This window comes from Pelodiscus sinensis, chromosome 8, assembly GCF_049634645.1.
Source record: "Pelodiscus sinensis isolate JC-2024 chromosome 8, ASM4963464v1, whole genome shotgun sequence".
Taxonomy (NCBI): Eukaryota; Metazoa; Chordata; order Testudines; family Trionychidae; genus Pelodiscus; species Pelodiscus sinensis.
This window is the reverse complement of record NC_134718.1, coordinates 31,817,092-31,837,394: the sequence shown is the minus strand read 5'-3', so window position 1 is coordinate 31,837,394 and position 20,303 is coordinate 31,817,092. Positions and strand designations below refer to the sequence as shown.

Below are 20,303 nucleotides of genomic sequence, written 5' to 3'. Positions count from 1 at the left end.
GCTAAGCAATAAGTATTGACTTTTCCTAATCCAGATCCACAGAATCTTAACTCTAAACTGCATAATTCCATAGCATTTGAAAATATATTTTTGTGTGATCCTCTAATGTGTTTTTATCTGTTAATATTACTAAATGAAGGGCCATTCATCTCACAGGTTATTGTAAAAAAACTGATAAAGTTTTTCAGATAACCAAATTTGAATGGTAATGTAATTAAAAGCAAAATTAACTTGGTGCCTTAAGTATTTGGCACTCCATCTTCATACATGCTCTTCTTTCCAGTTACTCTGTTTCTTGCAAACATAAATAAATAAAAACCCCTTAACATTAGGCAACTAACTTGGTGTCCTTCCTTTAGAGAAATACTTTCCTCAGATAGATATGTTTCTTAATGTGTAAGTAGGTTGCAAAACTCCTTGCCACAGGAGATTTTTGAGGCCATCAATTTAGCAAGATTCAAATAAGGATTGGATATTTAGGTGGCTAACAATATTTAGTTATCTCAATTAGTAATGATGCATTTTGGAAAAGGTGTTATATCTCATGTTTCAGAGCTTAAACCAGTCTCTAATTTGTAGATGCTAGGGTGAGACCTAATGTGTACTTGTCAGGGAGCAGATCATTCCGTATCTGTAGGCTTCTTACACTTTCCACTGAAGCATCTGGCATTACCACTGTCAAAATAATGGATAAGACGGGCCTTCAGGTCTGATCTAGTCTGGCAGTTTGTATGTTCCTAATATTGCCATTTGAGTTTGTTTTTCCCCCAGTACTCTGAGGAAATGCTATTTACAGATCAGTTCTGGATTTTTTTAATAGTTTAACGTCTCTGTCTCATACTGCCTCTGAAGTTTGCTCATAAGCTGATTGATTGACTATTGTGCCATTTTTAATTTTATGCTGTTGTAGTGGTCCAGAGTGAGGAGGAACATCATGCTTTGTCCGTCAGCCTCGGCTTGAATTCACCTTGGAAATAGTAGTAGTAATAGTAGTAGTATTGTTTTTCTGTTGATATAGATCTGTGTGCTTCTCTCAAGCTCTAGACCCTTTTTGAGTTAGTTAATTTGAATCTAGAAGAAACTAGTGTCCACTTACAATTTGATATTCAGGGGGAACACAGACTGGCTGCATCTAGACTGGCAAGTTTTTCTGCAAAAGCAGTAGCTTTTGCGCAAAAACTTGCCAGCTGTCTACTCTGGCCGCTTGATTTTGCACAAAAGCACTGATGTTCTACTGTCCGAAATCAGTGCTTCTTGCGCAAATGCTTTGATGTTCCTGTTTGGGCAAAAGCCCTTTTCTGGAAATGTTTTTGCGCAAGAGGGCCAGTGTAGACAGCTGAAAACTGTTTTACGCAAAAAAGCCCTGATGGCGAAAATGGCGATCAGGGCTTTCTTGCGCAAAACCGTGTCTAGATTGGCACGGATGCTTTTCCGCAGAAAGTGCTTTTGCGGAAAAGTGTCCATGCCAATCTAGACACTCTTTTCTGCAAATGCTTTTAACGGAAAAACTTTTCCGTTAAAAGCATTTGCAGAAAATCATGCCAGTCTAGACGTAGCCACTGAGTGTTTTGAGAGCTCAGTAACAAATTGTGACTAAAAGAACAGACACCCCATCTACAGACAACCCTCTAACCTGAAATAAATTCTTTCCACTTACCATGCAACACACCTCAAACATACTCACCCAAGAACCCACCCCTGCAACAAACTCCGGTGCCAACTCTGTCCACAGATCTATACAAGTGACATCATCAGAGGACCTAACCATGTAAGAGGCTCATACAACTGCACATCTACCAGTGTGATCTATGCCATCAAGGGCCAGCAATGCCCCTCTGCCATGTGTATTGGCCAGACTGGACAGTCTCAGTGACAAAAGATTGAGCACACAAATCAGATATTAGAAATGGTAACAAACCGAAACCTGTTGGGGAACATTTTAACTTGCCTGGGCACTCACTAATGGATTTAAAGGTGGTTATTCTCTTACAAAGTAATTTCAGGAATCAATTAGAGAGAGGGAGAGTCTATAGAACTGGCCTTCATATGCAAATTTGACGCTAACTCTCATGGCTTGAACAAAGACATGAACAGGATGGGCCGTTATATTCAGCACCCAAATGACACGAGAAGTTAAGTATCAGGCATGTACAGCCCACTCAGCCTCAATTAGCATGGACACTTTAATTGACAATGGTTTTTCCCCACTCCTTGCTTTTTCTGCTCCATATTTGTCATCTGAAGAAGTGGATTGTGCCCACGAAAGCTCATGATATTTGCTATCTGTATTTTTGGCTAGTCTCTAAGGTGCTATAGGACCATTGTTATATTTAAGTTTTTTTAGTTACAGACTAACATGGCTGCCCCTCTGAGAACAGACAGACACCTGTAAATCTGTGTGTCAGTCACTAGCAGAAACAGTCAGATTAGGGATAGGAGGTGAGGAAAAGCCTAGTTGCCTAGTAGCTATAGCCATTCAAAAATAGGACAGCCATAACAAAGACAGGCTATAGTTTGTAGTCTAGTGAGGCACAGAATTCCTATTTCTGGACTTTCTCTATATTGCACGTGTGCCCACAAGTACACATATAGCAATACCTTTTCTATTTTTGAGGGCTACAAGTTAAAGAGGAGCTCTTTATACAGTTGAAGCCACAGTTTAATGAGAGCTTGAATTGCCAAGCTAAACCAGGAATGATTTTCAAGCACATACTTATTTTTACCACCAAAGAGAGGGGTGATTGGGCTTTTCTTCAGAAATGCTCCTTTCGAGAATGATTTCACAGCGCACAAAGGTGGCCTAAAGGTCAAGACAGATTGAGGTCTCAAGTAATAAATGGAGCAGATTACAGGGCCACAGACTCAAAGTGAAGGTGAATGTGCCCTTGCAAATACATTCCTCTACATCTGGGTCTATGTATGCACACACAAGTATGGAAGCTAACTCAGTGGGAGCAGGATTGGGGCTCACGTTTTGTAGTGTTCCTAACCTTTACAAGGTGGTTAGACTTAGGCTATATTCAGGGGAGCCGACAGCCTCACTGGGCCTCTGGGCAAGGTGGGAAGGGGCAGGGCAGCCAGCCCTTAGTGCCACCTGGCCAGTGCCTTCCCCTCCTGCCCTCAGTGCTGCCTGGAGTGTACTACGCAGCATTCCAGCAGTGGTTTAAAGGACCTAGGGCTCTGTGTGCTGCCACCGTTGCCCCACCTCTGTTGTTGGCAGGCCTGGTTACGTTGCCTTTTGCTCCCATGGATGCTTTTGAAGCACCCCATGACTTAAACACAATGAAAAGTGTATCTTTATTTTCTACTGGGAGCAGAAAATGAGGGGGGAATGGGTTGGAGGTGGTTTGCTGTGAGGGTGGGGTTGGTTGGCTGGCTGACGTATAGGAAGCCTAAGGCTTTGTGTATATTGAAGCCACTTGAGACTGCTCCTCAACTTCATTTTTTATGCAAATATTGTGCAATCACTTGTTTATATTTATTGTTGCCAAGGAGACACAGTATGATACCACTTGAAAAACAGAAACAACAAAATTTAAATGTTGCGATTTCTCTGCTTTATGTCTCTGTCTGTCTTGGAGAGACGTAGCCCATTAAAAGGGGAAAAACTGATTGCAGAGTACTTTTTTTTTTTCAATTGCATATAATCTTTCAAAAAATGAGCAATCAGAACCTGGACAGGCACTTGACCGGACAAGGAGGGAAGGGATATGGTACTTAATGAACAGAAAGATTTGTCCAAGAATATAATGGCTGCCCTGGTCAAGGAAAGCAAGAATTCTGCTATAGCATGATGTGGAAAAGCCAGTGAGAAATAGTGAGCAAATCCTTGTATTGTTGATGCTGGCTAATAGGCCAGAAAAGCTGTGCACTGTGCTGTGAACAGAATGTGTTCCAGGAAGTAAAATGTACCGGGTGTGCACTAGTGCTGAGAGATCACAATACATGGAAGAGCTTTTGACAAAAAAAAAGTGTAACTAAAAATAAACTGTACTTGAACCTTTCTGGAGCAGAGGGGCAGCTAAGACTTTCTACCAGTGTGATATGCGACATGATCACATTCATTCAAGATTCCAGGATAGATTTTGTCCTAAAGTTAATGGCCTTTATCTACCAGCCTCTATCTGAGTTCTCTCTCATTCTTGAACATTATTTTGCCCTATCATGAGGAGGAGAGGAGAGATTTGTGCTCACACCTGAATGTTGTGGGCAACTCCTTCAGGAGGACTTCACTGATGAACAAGATGGTCTGATTAAAGGCTCATGGTTTTACACAGTGTGTTCCCCAGTGAAATAGGTTCTTCATGGCATCACACCTCTCACCAAATAATGGGAACTTTTGCATGGGGGAAGTCTCTCAGGATAGATACCAATGGAATTAAAACAGGGAACATCTCAACTGCAGGAATAGTCTAAAAGGGGAAAAGGAGATTTTTTTTGTAGTAGATCATTTCTAAAAGGCAGAACACCTCAGTGATGAACTATTTTTAAAAAGTAGAAGGCATTCTGCTCATTGTGGAATTGTTCAATTGAAAGCACCAAATGGTAGGATAAGTGATCCCTTAAGTGCAGGCTGAGATTCAAGTACTAATTTATTTAGGGTTCCCCCAAAGAGTAAAGCTAACTGTACTCTTCCCTTCCACAGAAATAGAAGGAACAATCTAATGTCATTTTGATGATATTTCTTGCTCTTGACTATTCTATTCAGATGAAAAAATAATGAATTCTTATTTCTTATAGCTACCCATCCCCTCCTGCTTACATCAGCTCAGCATTAGGCCCATATATCTATATTATAGTTTTCAGTGCATTCTTGTATGTGGGGTTCAGTTGGAATCAGTGAGGGTGACTTTGAATCATTACAATTATATCATCCTTAATTTCAGGGGAAAACAGCCAAGGAAGAGAAGGAAATGCGGATGTTGCAATTGCAGAGCCTACAGTATTTGGAACGATACATCTATCTAATCCTGTTCAATGCATACCTGCATCTGGAGAAGAAAGAATCTTGGCAGAGGCCATTCAGTGTCTGGATGCAGGAGGTAAGGATTCTTCCAACTCCCACTGTTAGCACTTAGGGAACAAAAACAAATGCATTGAGTGTATGTTAATGGGGTCTACACTCAATTCCGGCTCTACATTTGTATTGGTAAGAAAATGACAACTGGCTCAGTGTAGTAATGACTAAAGTTTTCACTAAAGCATATTTCATAAACTTGTCTTTCTCTCATGTTTGCAGTGGTGCTCAAATGAAGTGGATTAGTGCACTAGCCTTTCATCTTTGTGTGTCAGGTTTGCACGTTAGTTCATTCAGTAATCAAAGTCAGTTTATCTGAATGCTGGAAAACTTGCCTGGAAGGGGAATGGCCATTTCTGAATATAGAAAAAGACCTAAGGTAGCCATCTTGACCAATTGTATAGAATAGGTGCAGGCCAATAGAAAAATTCTTTCCAGTCCTTTATCTTGGTCCACTTCAACCAAATAAAGAAGCCAAATGATACAATTTAAAACCTGTTTTAAATTGATTACTAGTGACATAATTGCTTTATCAGGTAGTATCAGCAATACATAGTCTCTGTATACTGCAGCACATATTGGTCCTATCTGAGCTAGGGAAGTACATTTGAGAAACTTTTATTAGAATGTGTGCCCCAAAGCATGGGTGCTTCACTGAATTTATCCAAACCTTTGGTCCCTTAGGCTACGTCTATGCTGGCAATTGAACGACACTTTTGTCTTTCAGGGGTGTTAAAATTACACCCCTAAAAGACACAGTTTTGGCTGACAAGAAGCACCTGTGCGAAGAGCAACAAAGTTCACGTCGTGCATTAGCGACGGAAGTATTTTGTTGGAAAAACAGCGGCTATGTTGGGTGACTTTTAGTGGCACATCTATAGCAACACAGTCATGTTGCTAAAAGCTGCATAGTGTGGACAAAGCCTCAGTGTTCCCTGTTTCCCCACGATAGACCCTGGTCTGTTGCGCCTTCCACTCTAGCTCCAGAAGTAATCCTACCATTGCAGGTGAGAAGGGGCAGGAATGGTAGGGTGAGTTTAAGGACCTCCCCCAACTTCTTCCCTCTAAGAAACTTTCTGAAAGCCTCATGAACATGTATGTACTTTAGGTACCTTCATTTCTATCACTATTCATTTCAAGAGATTGCGGTGATGGTTTGGACTGGAGCTTATTTTTTTAGGGGTGGGAGGGGAGACCCTTGGGTTTTTATTTTAAGTAAATCCTGCTGTGAGGGTCTCCATATAACTAGTACTCCATATAATAAAGTAATCCTGCCATTTGTGATTAAAATTACCCACCAGAGCAACTTTTTATTTACTTGTGTGTTTCACTTTTACCTGGGGTCCCATTTCTGCTTTCTCACTGTCAACAGTTGCTCATAGCCACTAGCTCTTCACCTTGCCTCTACTCAGAGTTTTCACAGAAAGAAACACAGATCTCTTAGAAACTGTTCTCTTGCTGTCACATGTTGAGAGTCCAGAATGGGATGTTGAGCCTGCAGTCCTCCTGGCTTTGCTGTCATGGAAAACAACTGTTTCCTTCTTCTGAGCCATAATTCACAGGATGTCCCGATTAATATCTGAATGAGCACTTCTGTTATGATGGCTGTCTCACACTATTTGCATCTCCATAGCCCAGTGCGTTGTCCAGATATGGTGATACAATATGATCACATCAAGATTCCTCAAATAGTTTCGGGCTCTAGTTATGCTGTAGCGTAGGCATACAGGGTATGGGGCTAGCCCATGAATCTGAGAATGGGTGGTAACTCAAACACATGAGCCACGGCCAAATGGAAAAAACTCAAAACATTTCAAGAAAGTCTTAGATATTTCACCTACTACAGTAAAACTCCGATGGTCCGGCATCTGACGGTCCGGCACTCCTGATGGTCCGGCACCATCAGGAACCCAGAAGTGCTCTGGGCAGCTGGACCATTGGAGCTGCTCTGCCCCCAGCTTGCCCGATTCAGCCGCTGCTAAAACTGACCAGCGCTGAATCCGGGAAGCAGGGGGCAGCACAGCTGGAGTGCTGCCGGGTAGGTCCAGTAGCGCTGTCCCTCGGGGCTGCGGGACTAACCCAGCAGCACCCCAGCTGTCCCGGATTCAGCCGCTGCTGAAATTGACCAGCACTGACTCCAGGAAGCCCGAGACAGAGCTGCTCTGCCCCAGCTTCCTGGAATCAGCCGCTGGTCAATTTCAGCAGCAGCTGACTTGAGTACACCTGGGACAGAGCAGCTGGGGTGCTGCTGGGTTGGTCCCCGCAGCGCCGAGGTTTGGCGCTACCAGACCAACCCAGCAGCGCCCCAGCTGCTCTGTCCCAGGCATTCCGATTCAGCCACTGCTGAAACTGACCAGGGCTGACTCCAGAAAGCCTGGGGCAGAGCAGCTCTGCCTCTGGCTTTCTGGAGTCAGCCGCTGATCAGTATCAGCAGCGGCTGACTTGGGGACACCTGGGGCAGAGCATCTGGGGTGCTGCTGGGTTGGTCCAGTAGCGCCGAGGAGCGGTGCTGCGGGACCAACCTGTCAGCACCCCAGCTGCTCTGCCCCAGGCGTCCCCAACAGCAGCTGGGGTGCTGACGGGTTGGTCTCGCGGCGCCAAGGGTCGGCACTACCGGACCAACCCAGCAGCACCCCAGCTGCTCTGCTGCAGGCGCCCCCGAGTCATCCGCTGCTGAAACTGACCAGCAGCGGCTGAATCGGGGACTCCTGGGGAAGAGCCGGACTATCAGAAGGGAGGGCTATGAGGGGGTCTGGGGTAGCATCCCCCCCACCCCACCCCAGACCCCTCATAGCCCCCCCTTCTGATAGTCCGGCATATCTGATAATCCGGCACCCCCTGGGTCCTAAATGTGCCGGATTATTGGAAGTTTACTGTATATGTAAGTCCCATTTCTTTTGACCCTACAGAATCCTGCTGTGAACCTGAATGGTCGATATTGTTTAGTATGCTGGTAAGATGGCAAGTTGTACTGTTTAGTAATGGTAAGATGGAGATCTCCTAATTTTAATTTGAATCTCCCAAGCACTGCTGTTGCCTTAATTTGACTTATTCAAGCAAGAGACTTGAGGACCTCCTAACTATTTTTTCTTTAGTCATGTTTAAAACTACTGACTGTTTAAATAGCAACATTTTGGGCGGTAAGGAAACATCGCAGCCCATCTAGATTCCTCCACCGACCTGTCTGCTTTGCTACCCTGTAATGTTTTTTATCCCCAACTGCCTGTTTCATTTCCACTTCTGTTTTGAATGTTCCCAGTTACATCAGCCATTCCTCTCTCTGATTGCACCTGTTCTACATGCTAAGTACTCCTGAACTCCCACAAGTCCCTGCTTTTATATCTGCAGGTCATGCCCCATGATACAGTCGAACCTATGGTGCATCCCACACTTTAATTTAAATCTGAATTAGATTAACAGCAACCTATTCTGGGCAGCTGGTACTGTTTGCATTGTTAGAGAAATGGATGGCAATTGTGGTTTGGCAGTGCGTGGTTTCACTGCCATTTCCTTTCTTTACCAATCCCGCCTCCATGTTGTAGCCTGTTCACCTTCCTTCTAGACAAATAACAGAGGATGGCATTCCTCCTACTGCCCATCTGCATCATGCTTCGATCAGTCAGAGGTCACTGCTGAGTGGTGAGAGTATCCCCCTCCCTGCCATTATCCTACCTGACATGAAGTGCTTCACAACATTTGCAAGCTTAGACCTATGTGTGAAAGTTAAATCAGTATACATAAGGTGGTTTTTTTTAATAGGTCTAATTAAATTGGTACAAAAGGCTATATACACATGTTCTTAGTCTGGTGAAAACCTGACTTATTTTGGGTTAGCTTTAAAACAGTTAGGAATCAATTTAACTAAACCAAAATAAGTGTGTCCACACAGGGCTTTTCACAAGTTTAATTATATTTCTTTTTAAAAGAGAGCGAACATTTAACATCCAAGCAATGGTACTGTGAGATTTCTTGATGTTCATCACTACTGCAAGTTCCTGGAATCACTGATTCAGTCAGGAGTGCAAATAATTTAAAAATCTTCCCTGTTCAGGGCCCTGGCTCCAGGCCCGCAGAAGGGATGGGGCCTCAAGTGGAAAGGGTGGGGCTGGGTTGTCCATGGTAGTGCTGTGATTATTGCCATGAGTGAGAAAACTGCTGTCAAATGGGAACAGTTGAAGGGGATGGGTATATTGTGAAGTCTGCGAATTCTGGACCTGGATTGCCCCTAGGGTTGCCAGATGGTTGAAACATAAATACTGAAACCTCCTCCCCCCCCCCCCAAAAAAGAGAAAAAAATTCTGTCGGGCAGGGGAGACATCTCAGGTGTCCGGTATTCTCTGATTTTTTTTTTTTTACCGGACAGTAGGGGAAAATACTGGACTGTCCTGGTGAATACCGGAAACCTGGCAACCCTAATTGCTCCCCGTCCTCCTTCTCCCTGTTATTTCTTTCCTCCTTCAGCCTTAGGTGTTATGGGTTGTGAGTAATATGAGGTGAGGGATTTTTGCAGGAATGTATTAGTGTATCCTTTTGTCTTTTCCTGTTGTCCCCGCATATTGAACTTCAGAACATCTGGCTTCTGTGTTGCAGTTAATGGGTTAATTTCAGTCCGTGGTTTGGTCAGAAGGACGAATTCATGTGTGTTCTTGATAGATTATGTACTGGAGAAAGTAGCCAGAGGGAGCTGCCCTCCCTGGGGTAATAGCTTTTGCTATCCTTATCAAGGGACAGTAGAGTGAAAATCTCCTGAGTAATCATATGATGTTGATTTGGCAAAGGTGTGATTAAATCAGCTGGTTTAACTGTAAGGGTGCCATGGGACAGAAAGTTGTTGCAAGGGTATTTCTGCTACCACTAGTAGAGTGCTTTTGGGACTAAGCTACAGAAGACTTAACATATTTTGAGAGACCTGCAAATCCATGGATATCCAGCTTTATATCCATGGGTATCCGTAGATGTGGATGCAGATATCTGCTGCTCATTTTTGCGGCTATATATGCAGATACAAATTTTGTATCTAAAACCTTTTGAATTTGCGGATATCTTCTTTATATCAGTGGGAATCCACAGATGTCATTGTGGATATCTGCAGCTCATTTTTGCAGATACAGATATGGATGCAGTTACAAGTTTTGTATCTGTGCAGAGCTCTACAAATTTTGATGGTGGCTTTTGATTTTTGGGAAGGACTTCAGTGAAAAAATTTGGAATGTATGCAGGCTAGGAAGTGGGGGATAATTAAAATATTTGTCCCACATTTTAAGAGCTAAGAAATAATTGTATGCATTTGCTTGTGTGACCATAATTGCAGAGAGATAGCTTTGTTGTAAAGAGCCATGTTATCTGATTCTTGGATCTGGCACATCTGGCATTTTTTGTGGTAGTATCAGAGCATCCTTCACTAGTGGGCCAGTTAGGGGCAGCTTGAGCTATCTCTTTAAAGAAGTTTGAACAGATATCCAACAACTATGCGCAACTCTATACCAGTCAAATACAGTTGGTACCTTTAAAAGCCAAAACTCACTATCTTAAATTTTTCATTTTGTGTGTCTGAGTCATAGCCGCAGCTAGCATAGAGGGAGCTCCAAATCTTGCCCTCCCAAGATGGTGCTGAAATATGGTGTGTATTGTATCTTAATTTTAAAACCTAAGTTTTGCATAGGAAGGAATCTAAGGACCCAGCTACCATACAAGTGCAACCAGGTGTTTGTAAATATTCTGTGAACACCTTTATCTGTTAGGTGTATTGTAACCGTTTCTTGCCCCACAGCAGTGTTTTCACAACACAACCAAAGGTTAGTTGAATTTGTGCATCCCCACTTATGCCACTAGTTAATTATGTTTGTACCTATGCATTTGAGCAGCTATCTTATATTGTGTGAACATACACAAAGTGGTGTCAGTAACATGTGCAGCTGTGTGGTCTGGGATGTCCTGCCTAATTGCTTACACAGGAAAAACTTAAAAAAAACCTAATATCCTAGTAGCACCTTAAAGACTAACAAAACATATAGATGGTGGTATGAGCTTTCAGAGGCACAGCCTGCTTACATGGGGATAGATACAGGGCCTCATTTACATGGCAGAACAGATTACAGGAACACAAACACATGCTAGCTTAGGCCCTTGCAAGGGTGAGACATGGTGAGTTGCCAAAGTTGCAAACTAAGCGCTGACTGGTTACTACCATAGTTAAAAATTGAATTGCAGACAGACCTTTATCATAACTGGGGGTTGATGGGGTTTAGCAACACCCCTTCTTACCTCTTTAGATCATGGATTATGGCACATCACACAGCAGTGTTATTTCAAAACAACAACATGAGTGTCTACACAACAAGCCCATTATTTTGAAATAATTTCAAATTATCAAGCGTCTGTAACCCTCATTCTACGAGGAATAACGACTATTTTAAAATAGCTATTTCGGACTAGGGCATGTGTAAACAGGGCAGATGGAGCTATTTCAAAATAAGAGGTCTCCAGGAAATCCCAAAGGTGCCCTGCTGGCTACTCTGTCCACACTCATCAAAACTCTATAGCTTCAGCCTCAGGGGAAACAGTGTGTGGCATGCAACAGGACCTGACAGCCCTGAGCCACACAGCCAGACCAGCACTTTCTGCCACCATGAGCGACTCTTTTGCTCCCACTGAGCCCTCTACAGGACCCTCCCTGGGGAAGGAAGAGGCGTGCACCTTCCTGGTCTGGTGTGTGGAGATCCTGGACTTCACTGAGGTCTGTGGAGAGGAGGCAAACCTCCAGGATCTCCACACCAGACACAGGAATGTGAATGTCTATGGCTGGATGGCTGATAACCTAGCCACCAAGGGCCATGTGCACACTCAGGAGTAGGTGCACATGAAAGTAAAAGAACTAAAGCAGGCCTATTCCAACATCAGGGAGCACAGCTCCCACTCCGGGGCGGCACTGCAGGCCTGCCCTTACTACAGCCTGCTCCACCACATCCTAGGAGGCGGGTCAGGCCCTCTCCCCCCCCCCTTGTTGAGGACTCGGAGCTGGAAACTCCCACTGTTGCCCTCCCGAGGGGCAGAGCCAGTGTGGAGGAGGTGGAGCCAGACAAGGCTAGCACCAGCGCGATACCTGCCAGCCAGGAGGTCATGCTCACCCTGGAGCCAGTACTCCCCACCCAGGATGTCTCCCAGGCGTCATCTGAAGCCAGGGAAGGCCCCTCAGGTGAGTGCCATTACTTTCCCTAGACACACATGGGTGGAGGCGGGAGGTGGCATGGGGTAGTTGCACGCTTGGTCGTCTTGGCCTAGGGATCGCGCAGCAGTCTGTGCACATGGAGCGCCAGTCCGGTGTGCACAGCTCCAGGAAGCTGCAACAGAGAACCCTTGTGCTCTGGCGCACGGTGTCTGGTGAGCCTGTCTTACTCCTGACATTGGTGTGGAACACCCTCCCACCACAAGCCACCAATAGGAGGCTGCGGATATGTGCGTGCGCATGCACACTCTCTCTCTCTCTCTCTCTCTCTCTCTCTCTCTCTCTCTCTCTCTCTCTGTACCACACAGGACACATGGGCATACACGCACTCTCGGGGCAGCATCTGCTCCCGGGGCAGCATTTGCTCCCGGGCACAGCACGGTAAGATGGAGGAATATCTGCTGCTCACACCCAACTCCCTGACCCCCTCTTCTCCAGTGACCAGGGATACAAGTCCTCTTCTTGCACGTGGACCTGGCGTGTGTGCGGCATGGAGGGAAGCCCTGCCACCCCATAGCCCCCCTCTCACCCGCAGGTTCCCAGTCTGGCCAGCACTTTCGCATGTCTGCTTGTCCCTGGGACATGGGTGTAGTGAGGCGCTCCCCTTGGACATCTGTGTCCTTGCAGGAAAGAACCCATGTCTAGGCCTCAGGTGGCCTTGCTTGAAGCACATCGCTGTTGTCTGACCTGAGGCCTTTTGGTCTCAGCTGAGAGATGAGGGCTAGGCTTTCATGCACAGTGTCTCCTGGCATGACTGCCCTTCTCTTTGTTCTCCACAACTGGACCACTTCCCGTGCCATCCTCCCAACTCCACATGCTCCGCCGGCACCAGAGATCTCATGAGGACCTCCAGAGGGAGCATATCGCTGCCCTGTAGCACCTCATGGATCAGCAGGACCGGAGACTGGAGGACTTTCAGCTGCACCATGACACCTAATGGGAGCTGCTGTAGCAGTGCCAATCCATCAACACTCCTGGTGGTCACTACCGTGACATCTCCCACCCTGGCTCCTGCCCTTCCAGCTTGTCCCCCTAGTCCCCTCCCCCCGGTGGCCATCAAGGGCCCTGCACACAAGGCAGTGGCACCACCCAATGCAGGTGCCAGCCCCAGCCCTGAGCCTCTCCTTCTCCCCCTCCCCCACTTCTCCCATCCCAGGCTCTTACCCTAGTCCCTGCCCAGTTACATTTACTCCAATAATAAAAACAGACTCTATCGTTTCCAAACAAAAAGTGTAGTATATTGTCTCTGCGGGAGGGGAGGGAGAGGAGAAGGGTATGGGAGGAAAGGCAAAGAGAGGCAACACACAGGCCCCTTGTGGGGAGGCCCAAGGGAGAGTGTCACTTGTGTGAAACTTTCCCTCAGGGCCTCACGAATACACACAGCTCCCTGATGGGCCAGCCAGATACCAGCCGTGCACAGATGCTCAAAGGCCCTGCCGATCCAGTCAGCCTCTGCCCCTGCCCCTTCCCGCCCCCCCCACTCCCACCCTGGCAGGAACGTCTCCCTCTTGCTTTCACAAATATTGTGAAGGACACAACACACCGCCACCACCTGGGGGATGTTCTGCTCCCTGAGGTCCAGCCAGGTGGGGAGGCAACGGAACCTCCCCTTGAGACGCTCTAATTTGCCCTCAACAACACTATAGGCCATTGCTGAACCTGGTGTTATAATGTTCTTTGGTGGGGTCAAGGTGTCTAATGTAGGGCTTCATGAGCCAGGGAAGCAAATGGTAGGCTCTGTCCCCTACCACACACAATGGCATGTCCACATCCCTGACATTGATGGTGCAATCAGGGAAAAAGGTGCTGGCGTGCAGCTTCTGGAACAGGCTGGCCTTTCAGAAAACATGTGCGTCTTGTGCCTTCCCCAGCCACCCAATGTAGATGTTGGTGAACTGGCCACGGTGGTCAATGAGAGCCTGCAGGATCAAAGAAAAGTACCCCTGCTGGTTGATGTATTCAGATGCCTGGTGGTCGGGGGCTCAGATGGGGGTATGGGTGCTGTCAATAGCTCCCCCCCCCCCAACCCCAGAATTATAGAAGCCTATGGCAGCAAAGCTGGTGATCATGGGGTCCACGTTGCTCAGGTTGATGACGCTGCGCAGCAGGACGGTGTTGATGGCCCTCTCCATCTGTAGGAGACAAACAGAGAATCACAGGGTTGCCAGAGCCCTCAGGAGGTTCCCGAGGGTCCACACACACACACCAGGTGGAACCCCAACTTGCCCCATCTCCTGTTAGGGCTTTGTAAAGGTGGAACTGAAAAACCTCCCAGGAAGGGAGCCTTCACCACCCTACCACCACCTTGCATAGGAAACCCCACTCCAGCTGTTCACCGCCCTCTTGGGACAATAGCATAAGAGCATCATACTTGCATGATCACAGCCCTGTGGGTCGGTGTCACGGTTCAGTCCCCCAACCTGACACTATGCGTGCAGAGTTGGGGGGCTGGCCAGCAAGAATAAACTGCAAAACCTGTCTCTGATTCCCAGAGACAAACTTATTCAATCTCAGTCCCCCTGAGATCCAAACAAAAAAACAAGACGGGTTCTTTGCCATCACCCAAGTGATTCCAAGAAAATCAGGGAAGAAATCACTTGGGAATCCCCTCCCTAAGCTAAAGCTCCCCCCTGCCCCAACCTCCATTTTGCTTGGAGTTGTGAAAAACAGAGGGACTCCACAGACAATAATGGACACTGGCCATGTAACTAGACACTGAGTCCTAAGGACACAGCAATAAACCAATACCGGTTTAATTAGAATAAAAAAACAATCTTTATCAAAACAAAACTACAGTTGCAAGCATAGTAAATTGGCTAGGTGGAAAGAGCTATATATATACATACACACACACTCTCTCTCTCTGCTGTGATCCTTGGTTATAAAAGAGAAAAACAATTAGCCAGCTCAGACATTATTTCCAAACCCCAAATAAGGAAAACAGTAAACCCTGATGGACTATCTAAACTTTTCCCTACTTACACGTGTTCAAGAAGTCCATTCTTGGAAAGAGAAAGTGTCTCCATCTCCCTTATTACCTGGGACAAACTGCTCTGAACTCAAACAAAGAAGAGAGAGAAAAACCTTTCTTTTCCAGTTTGAAATTCCTACCTCCATTATTATTGGCTGATTGCCCTATTCCCCTTAGCTGACACCTTTGCTAGGTACCTGAGTTAACTCCCTAGTCACCGGGTGCTGGTCAGTACTCCTGATCATGACAGTTGATCTCCTCACACCAAACTAGTTCCCACCGGATTGGTGGCTGTCCGATGTGCCTAGCTTCCAGATGGCAATGGCAGCCTGCTTCTGGAGGGGGATGGCGGGTCTCATATAGGTGTCCCATTGCTGGAGCTCAGGGACGAGCCATTCACATAGCTCCATAAAGTTGTCCTCCCGCATGTGGAAATTCTGGAGCCACTGCTGGTCATCTCACTGCTCCAGGACAATCCAGTCCAACCAGTCAGAATTGGTGTCAACCACCAGAAGTGGTGGTGTGCAGTGGAGGGTGGATTGGTTAAGCTGCATGAGAGTGGAGAGGAATTGCCCCACAATGAACTGGGGGTTCTGTTCCTGCAGGGCCAGGAAGGCAGCCTAGAGAAACTGCAGCAGGTACACCAATACATATAAGAGCTATCTGGCTCCATGGCTAGAGTGCTGAGGTGTCTGCAGAGAAAAGGGCTTGCTGTCCCTCAAGGAGGTAGGCAAAGAAGAACCTGAGACATGGCAGTATGGGATGGGGCAGTCCTTTTAAGCTCGAGCCTTAGATAGCCCCAGGCAGCAGCTCCAGGAAGAGAGTGCTGTCCTGATGCCCTGCCCAAAGTGCTTCTGGATGGCCTTAAATGTGATTAAACTTCCAATGAGTATGGACACTCTATTTTGAAATAGCTTATTCCTTATTAAGCGTTCAGTGTAGACGTGCCCTCACTGTGCATATGGGTGTTTATGCGCCAATGTGCAATATGCGTACATGCCTGGGTGTACCTGAATATACATTTTTGTAATGAATTTCCATTTCTTCTGCATCCTTTTTCTGCTGCTGCTGTTTCCTGGCTTATACATGTGTCAAGTATCCTGAGAGGTTAATAGCTTTCTTGTCCTGGAAGTAGTTTTTGGACTAAGATGATTAACAGCAGCTTTGTTAATGGGGCCTTGAAAGGGTATCCTTTTTTGAGCACCCAGCATAGGTGTACCCCTCTCATTTCGCTCACCCATAAAATACACTAATCCCCAGCCAAACTCTCCTCTGCCACCCAATACTACCATTGAAAAAGAATCCCAGTAGTTTGAAACAATTTGGCTATTTGTACCTTTCTAAAACAAACAGAACAGGAAACAATCCAACTCTTCAAGTCTGGGCTGGATCCCGTCTCCAGGGGATGAGGTCATGCTGAGGAAATGAGGGAGATAGAGTGCAATCCATTCAATTGAAGGGAGCTTGTTGGGACAGTGAGGCACAGACAGGCTGCTGCTTTCTTTCCCCCCTTCCCCTTTTTATGAGGTATTAAACTGCCCCTTGAAAGCATTATTCTTCCCCCCTTCTCCCATTGTTCCTAGGCACAAAGGGGTTTTGGAGGCTTCTTCGTTATCAGGACTTTGGCATGTCTCATATCCAAGCAATCAACTCTTTCTGTGCAGTAGTATTACTCATTTGGTACCAGGAAGGATTTGTAGATGCATGCAAAGGTTGGTTGAGTTGGTGCCCTCTCCACATCTCTCAATACAGAGATTAAACTTGCATGTGTGTGGCAGGGTGTATAAGGGAGGTGGGGGGCTAGCTTAACTGCACTATTTGTACAAGTTCTGCGGAGAAAGGCAGGCAGTCCAAGAAGTCCCAGTGCACTTACAACATAACAGCATTTCTTTTGCATAGCGTGAAGGTTACTTATGTGCAACTCCCAGTAATGCAGTCAATGAAAAAAAATCAAGAAAATCGCTGCTCAAGACAGCCTTCATTCCTGTGCTTTAACCTTCCACAATCAACATATGTTGTAGGGGTGAGGGAGCTCACTGGAAATGAAGGGTGTGCATGGGTGTTTGGCTGTTAAAGGTTCTTAAGATACTCATTGTACAGTGATGAGGGATGAGGATCAGTGTTCAGATCACACTCCCTATCAGTATCCAGCTGTCCGGGGAACTAATGATCCAGCGGATCAAATGTGGCGATGATGAATCCTGCTCACGTGCAACCTGAGGCACATTGTGCATATGCTAAGGAGACTAGAATATGACCACCTGTAATACCAACATTGCATCCCCAGCACATGTGACAAATGCTCTGGTAAAATCTTAAACGATCATCTGATACTCAAATCCTGCATCTTAAATCCAAGTAAAAATCCCTTGTAAAATGTAAATGAGGGCCCCAAACCACAGGAGCTGAACGGGAGCAAACTTCATTCTGCTTCCTCAGCCAGTTGAATCTTTTGGGGTCCAGGTGGTCAGACGTCCCACAGTGATGTAGCAGGATAGGATGTTGTGAATTCTGCCAGCATGCATTAACTTGGACAAAGTGTAATAGGGAGAAATATGTTAAATATGAAGTAGCATATTTGAAGTAGCAGTACTCTCCATCCGCTGTTTTCAGTGGCAGACTGTTAATCTCATTTCATGCAGTTGTACCTATTGCAATATAAATGTACCTCATTCCATTTTCCATGTAGAACATTTATTTTAAAGCCAAAAAGTTAAATATTCTGGCAAATTTCAGTCCTATTCCAGGTTTCATACTTTCAAAGAATTGGTCTTAAAACTAACTGAATGCCTAGTGTACGTAAACACAAATCAATTCTGAATGCTTCTCTGTAGCGAGGCCTCGTCTGAAATACCCTCCCCCATACAAAGCCATAGGTTTATTTCTTCTAAATGCCGTTCTTTATAAAAGCCACTGTTCTGGTTTTTTTAGGCCTTACTGGGTCCCAAAGACCCTATTCATAAGCAGGGTTCATTGTATAAGGAGGAATAAACTTGATTTGAACAGCATAAGTGCCGAGTCTGAAACTGCAAACCACAGGCTAATTTCTCTAGGGAGAAAATACAAACTCCATTTCGTAAATGTCATTCATACATTTTATTTTTGCGTGTGTATATATATGTACTTAACTGTCTATAACGAGCCACACCAAAACACTGGATCCAAACAGCCTACACTTGGGAAAAGTTCTGATTGGGGGGAAAAAAAACACTATGGCTACGTCTAGACTGGCATGATTTTCCGCAAATGCTTTTAACGGAAAAGTCTTCCGTTAAAAGCATTTGTGGAAAAGAGCATCTAGATTGGCTCGGACGCTTTTGCGCAAAAGCACTTTTTGTGGAAAAGCATCCATGCCAATCTAGACGCACTTTTGCACAAAAAAGCCCCGATTGCCATTTTCGTGATCAGGGCTTTTTTGTGCAAAACAGTATTGTGCTGTCTACACTGGCCCTCTTGCGCAAATGATTTGCGCAAGAGAGCTTTTGCCCGAATGGGAGCAGCATAGTATTTCTGCAAGAAGCACTGATTTCTTACAGTAGGAAGTCAGTGTTCTTGCAGAAATCCAAGCGGCCAGTGTAGACAGCTGGCAAGTTTTTCCACAAAAGCAGCTGATTTTGCAGAAAAACTTGCCAGTCTAGACACAGCCTATAAGTACATGATTTATTAATTTATTTGGATTTATACAAATCATGTATTAGAAAAAGGTACATATCCTAGTCTCTCTGCTTCATATTAATAATACACATATGACACTAGCATAACTAAACCTAGCAACTTTCCCCAAACCAGACAGTAAAATAAAAGCTAAAACTGCCCAAGTCCTAGCCATGAACACATCTTTCCATCTTGGGAACCTGGGAAACAAGATTAATTTTGCAGTATGCCCAAGAACCAAGAGATTCAAGCTATATTGGTGTATTGTGGATGCCTGTATCTCTAGGGTTTGGCAGGTGTCCCAATTAGAGTGGGATAGATTGAATTTTGAAGTTCAGAGCTATTCACCGAGAAAGCCCTGTCAGCTGCTATAACTTCATTAAACTAAAAGGTTTTCATACTGGGTATCTCTAAGGGTGTGTCTAGACTACAGGGCTTTTTCAAAAAAAGTGGCTTTTTTTCCGAAAAAACTTCCCGTGTCGAGTGCTGCCGCGTTCTTTCGAAAGTAAATCGAAAGAACGCAGCAGTTTTTTTGACTGCGGAAAACCTCGTTTCACAAGGAATAATGCCTTTTTCCCCCCGAAAGTGCTCTTTCGAAAAAAAGGCGCTATGTATTGCAAACTGTGCTTTTTCTAAAGATAGCATCCAGACTGCCTGGGTGCTCTTTCGAAAAAGCAGCTTGCTTTTTCAAAAGTACTGGCTGTAGTCTAGACACTCTTTTTTTCGAAAGTATCTTTCGAAAAAGCCTCTTTCAAAAGAGGAGTGCAGTCTAGACGTAGCCTAGCTGTATTGATGTCATGCTGGAAGAAAGACATTAATGTTAATATGCATATGGCCATAGGGCTCTATACATTTATAAAATCTTATCCCTGCATCCTAATTGTATCTCAGCATAAAATACAAAAATAAAATTGAAGCTGCAGTGTCTGCAAGTGACATGTACTGTTCAGCTGCTGTGACTTAGTGACATTAGATTTTTGGGGTTTGAATTACCCTTATATTTTGTGCAAAATACTGTTTTAGATGTCATCATTGCAGGAAGATAGGAAGTCACTACATCTGCACCTAAAGAGTCTTGGTACTGTGAAAAAGGATCTTCCAGAATTAAGCAAATGCTGAGGAAGCAAGTGGGGATGGGGGTAGTTACTGAGTCATTCTGAGCAATGTAAGAAGGTAAAATTGAGTGGACAAAGGGAGGAGAGGAGGCTGGAACTCTTTCTATCCCTCTTTTTTAAAATCTGTGCATTAAGATTAGCCTCTCTCTCTCTCTCTCTGGTTCATGTAGGCAGTAAATTGGGAGTCTCTGGCTTGTGTGTTGTGGGAAAACCTCCTCCCCTCTCTGTCTCAATTAGCCCTGCTAATTCATATTGGCATGTTTGATCTTTTCAGAGAGAGATGAAAGGGGCATCTGCCAACTCCAGTTACAATCAGAGCCT

At 45.2% G+C, this 20,303-nt stretch overlaps 1 protein-coding gene across 7 annotated transcripts in view; it reads left to right on the top strand.

Annotated features, from left to right (window-relative positions):
* Positions 1–20,303, top strand: part of PALD1 (phosphatase domain containing paladin 1) — a 209,710-nt gene that overhangs the window by 174,711 nt on the left and 14,696 nt on the right. For all 7 annotated transcript variants that reach the window (XM_006122784.3, XM_006122783.3, XM_006122786.4 and 4 more), the window contains one exon: positions 4,887–5,042. In XM_006122784.3, coding sequence (XP_006122846.2) covers positions 4,887–5,042 — 156 coding nt within the window. The remainder of the gene's footprint in view (positions 1–4,886; positions 5,043–20,303) is intronic.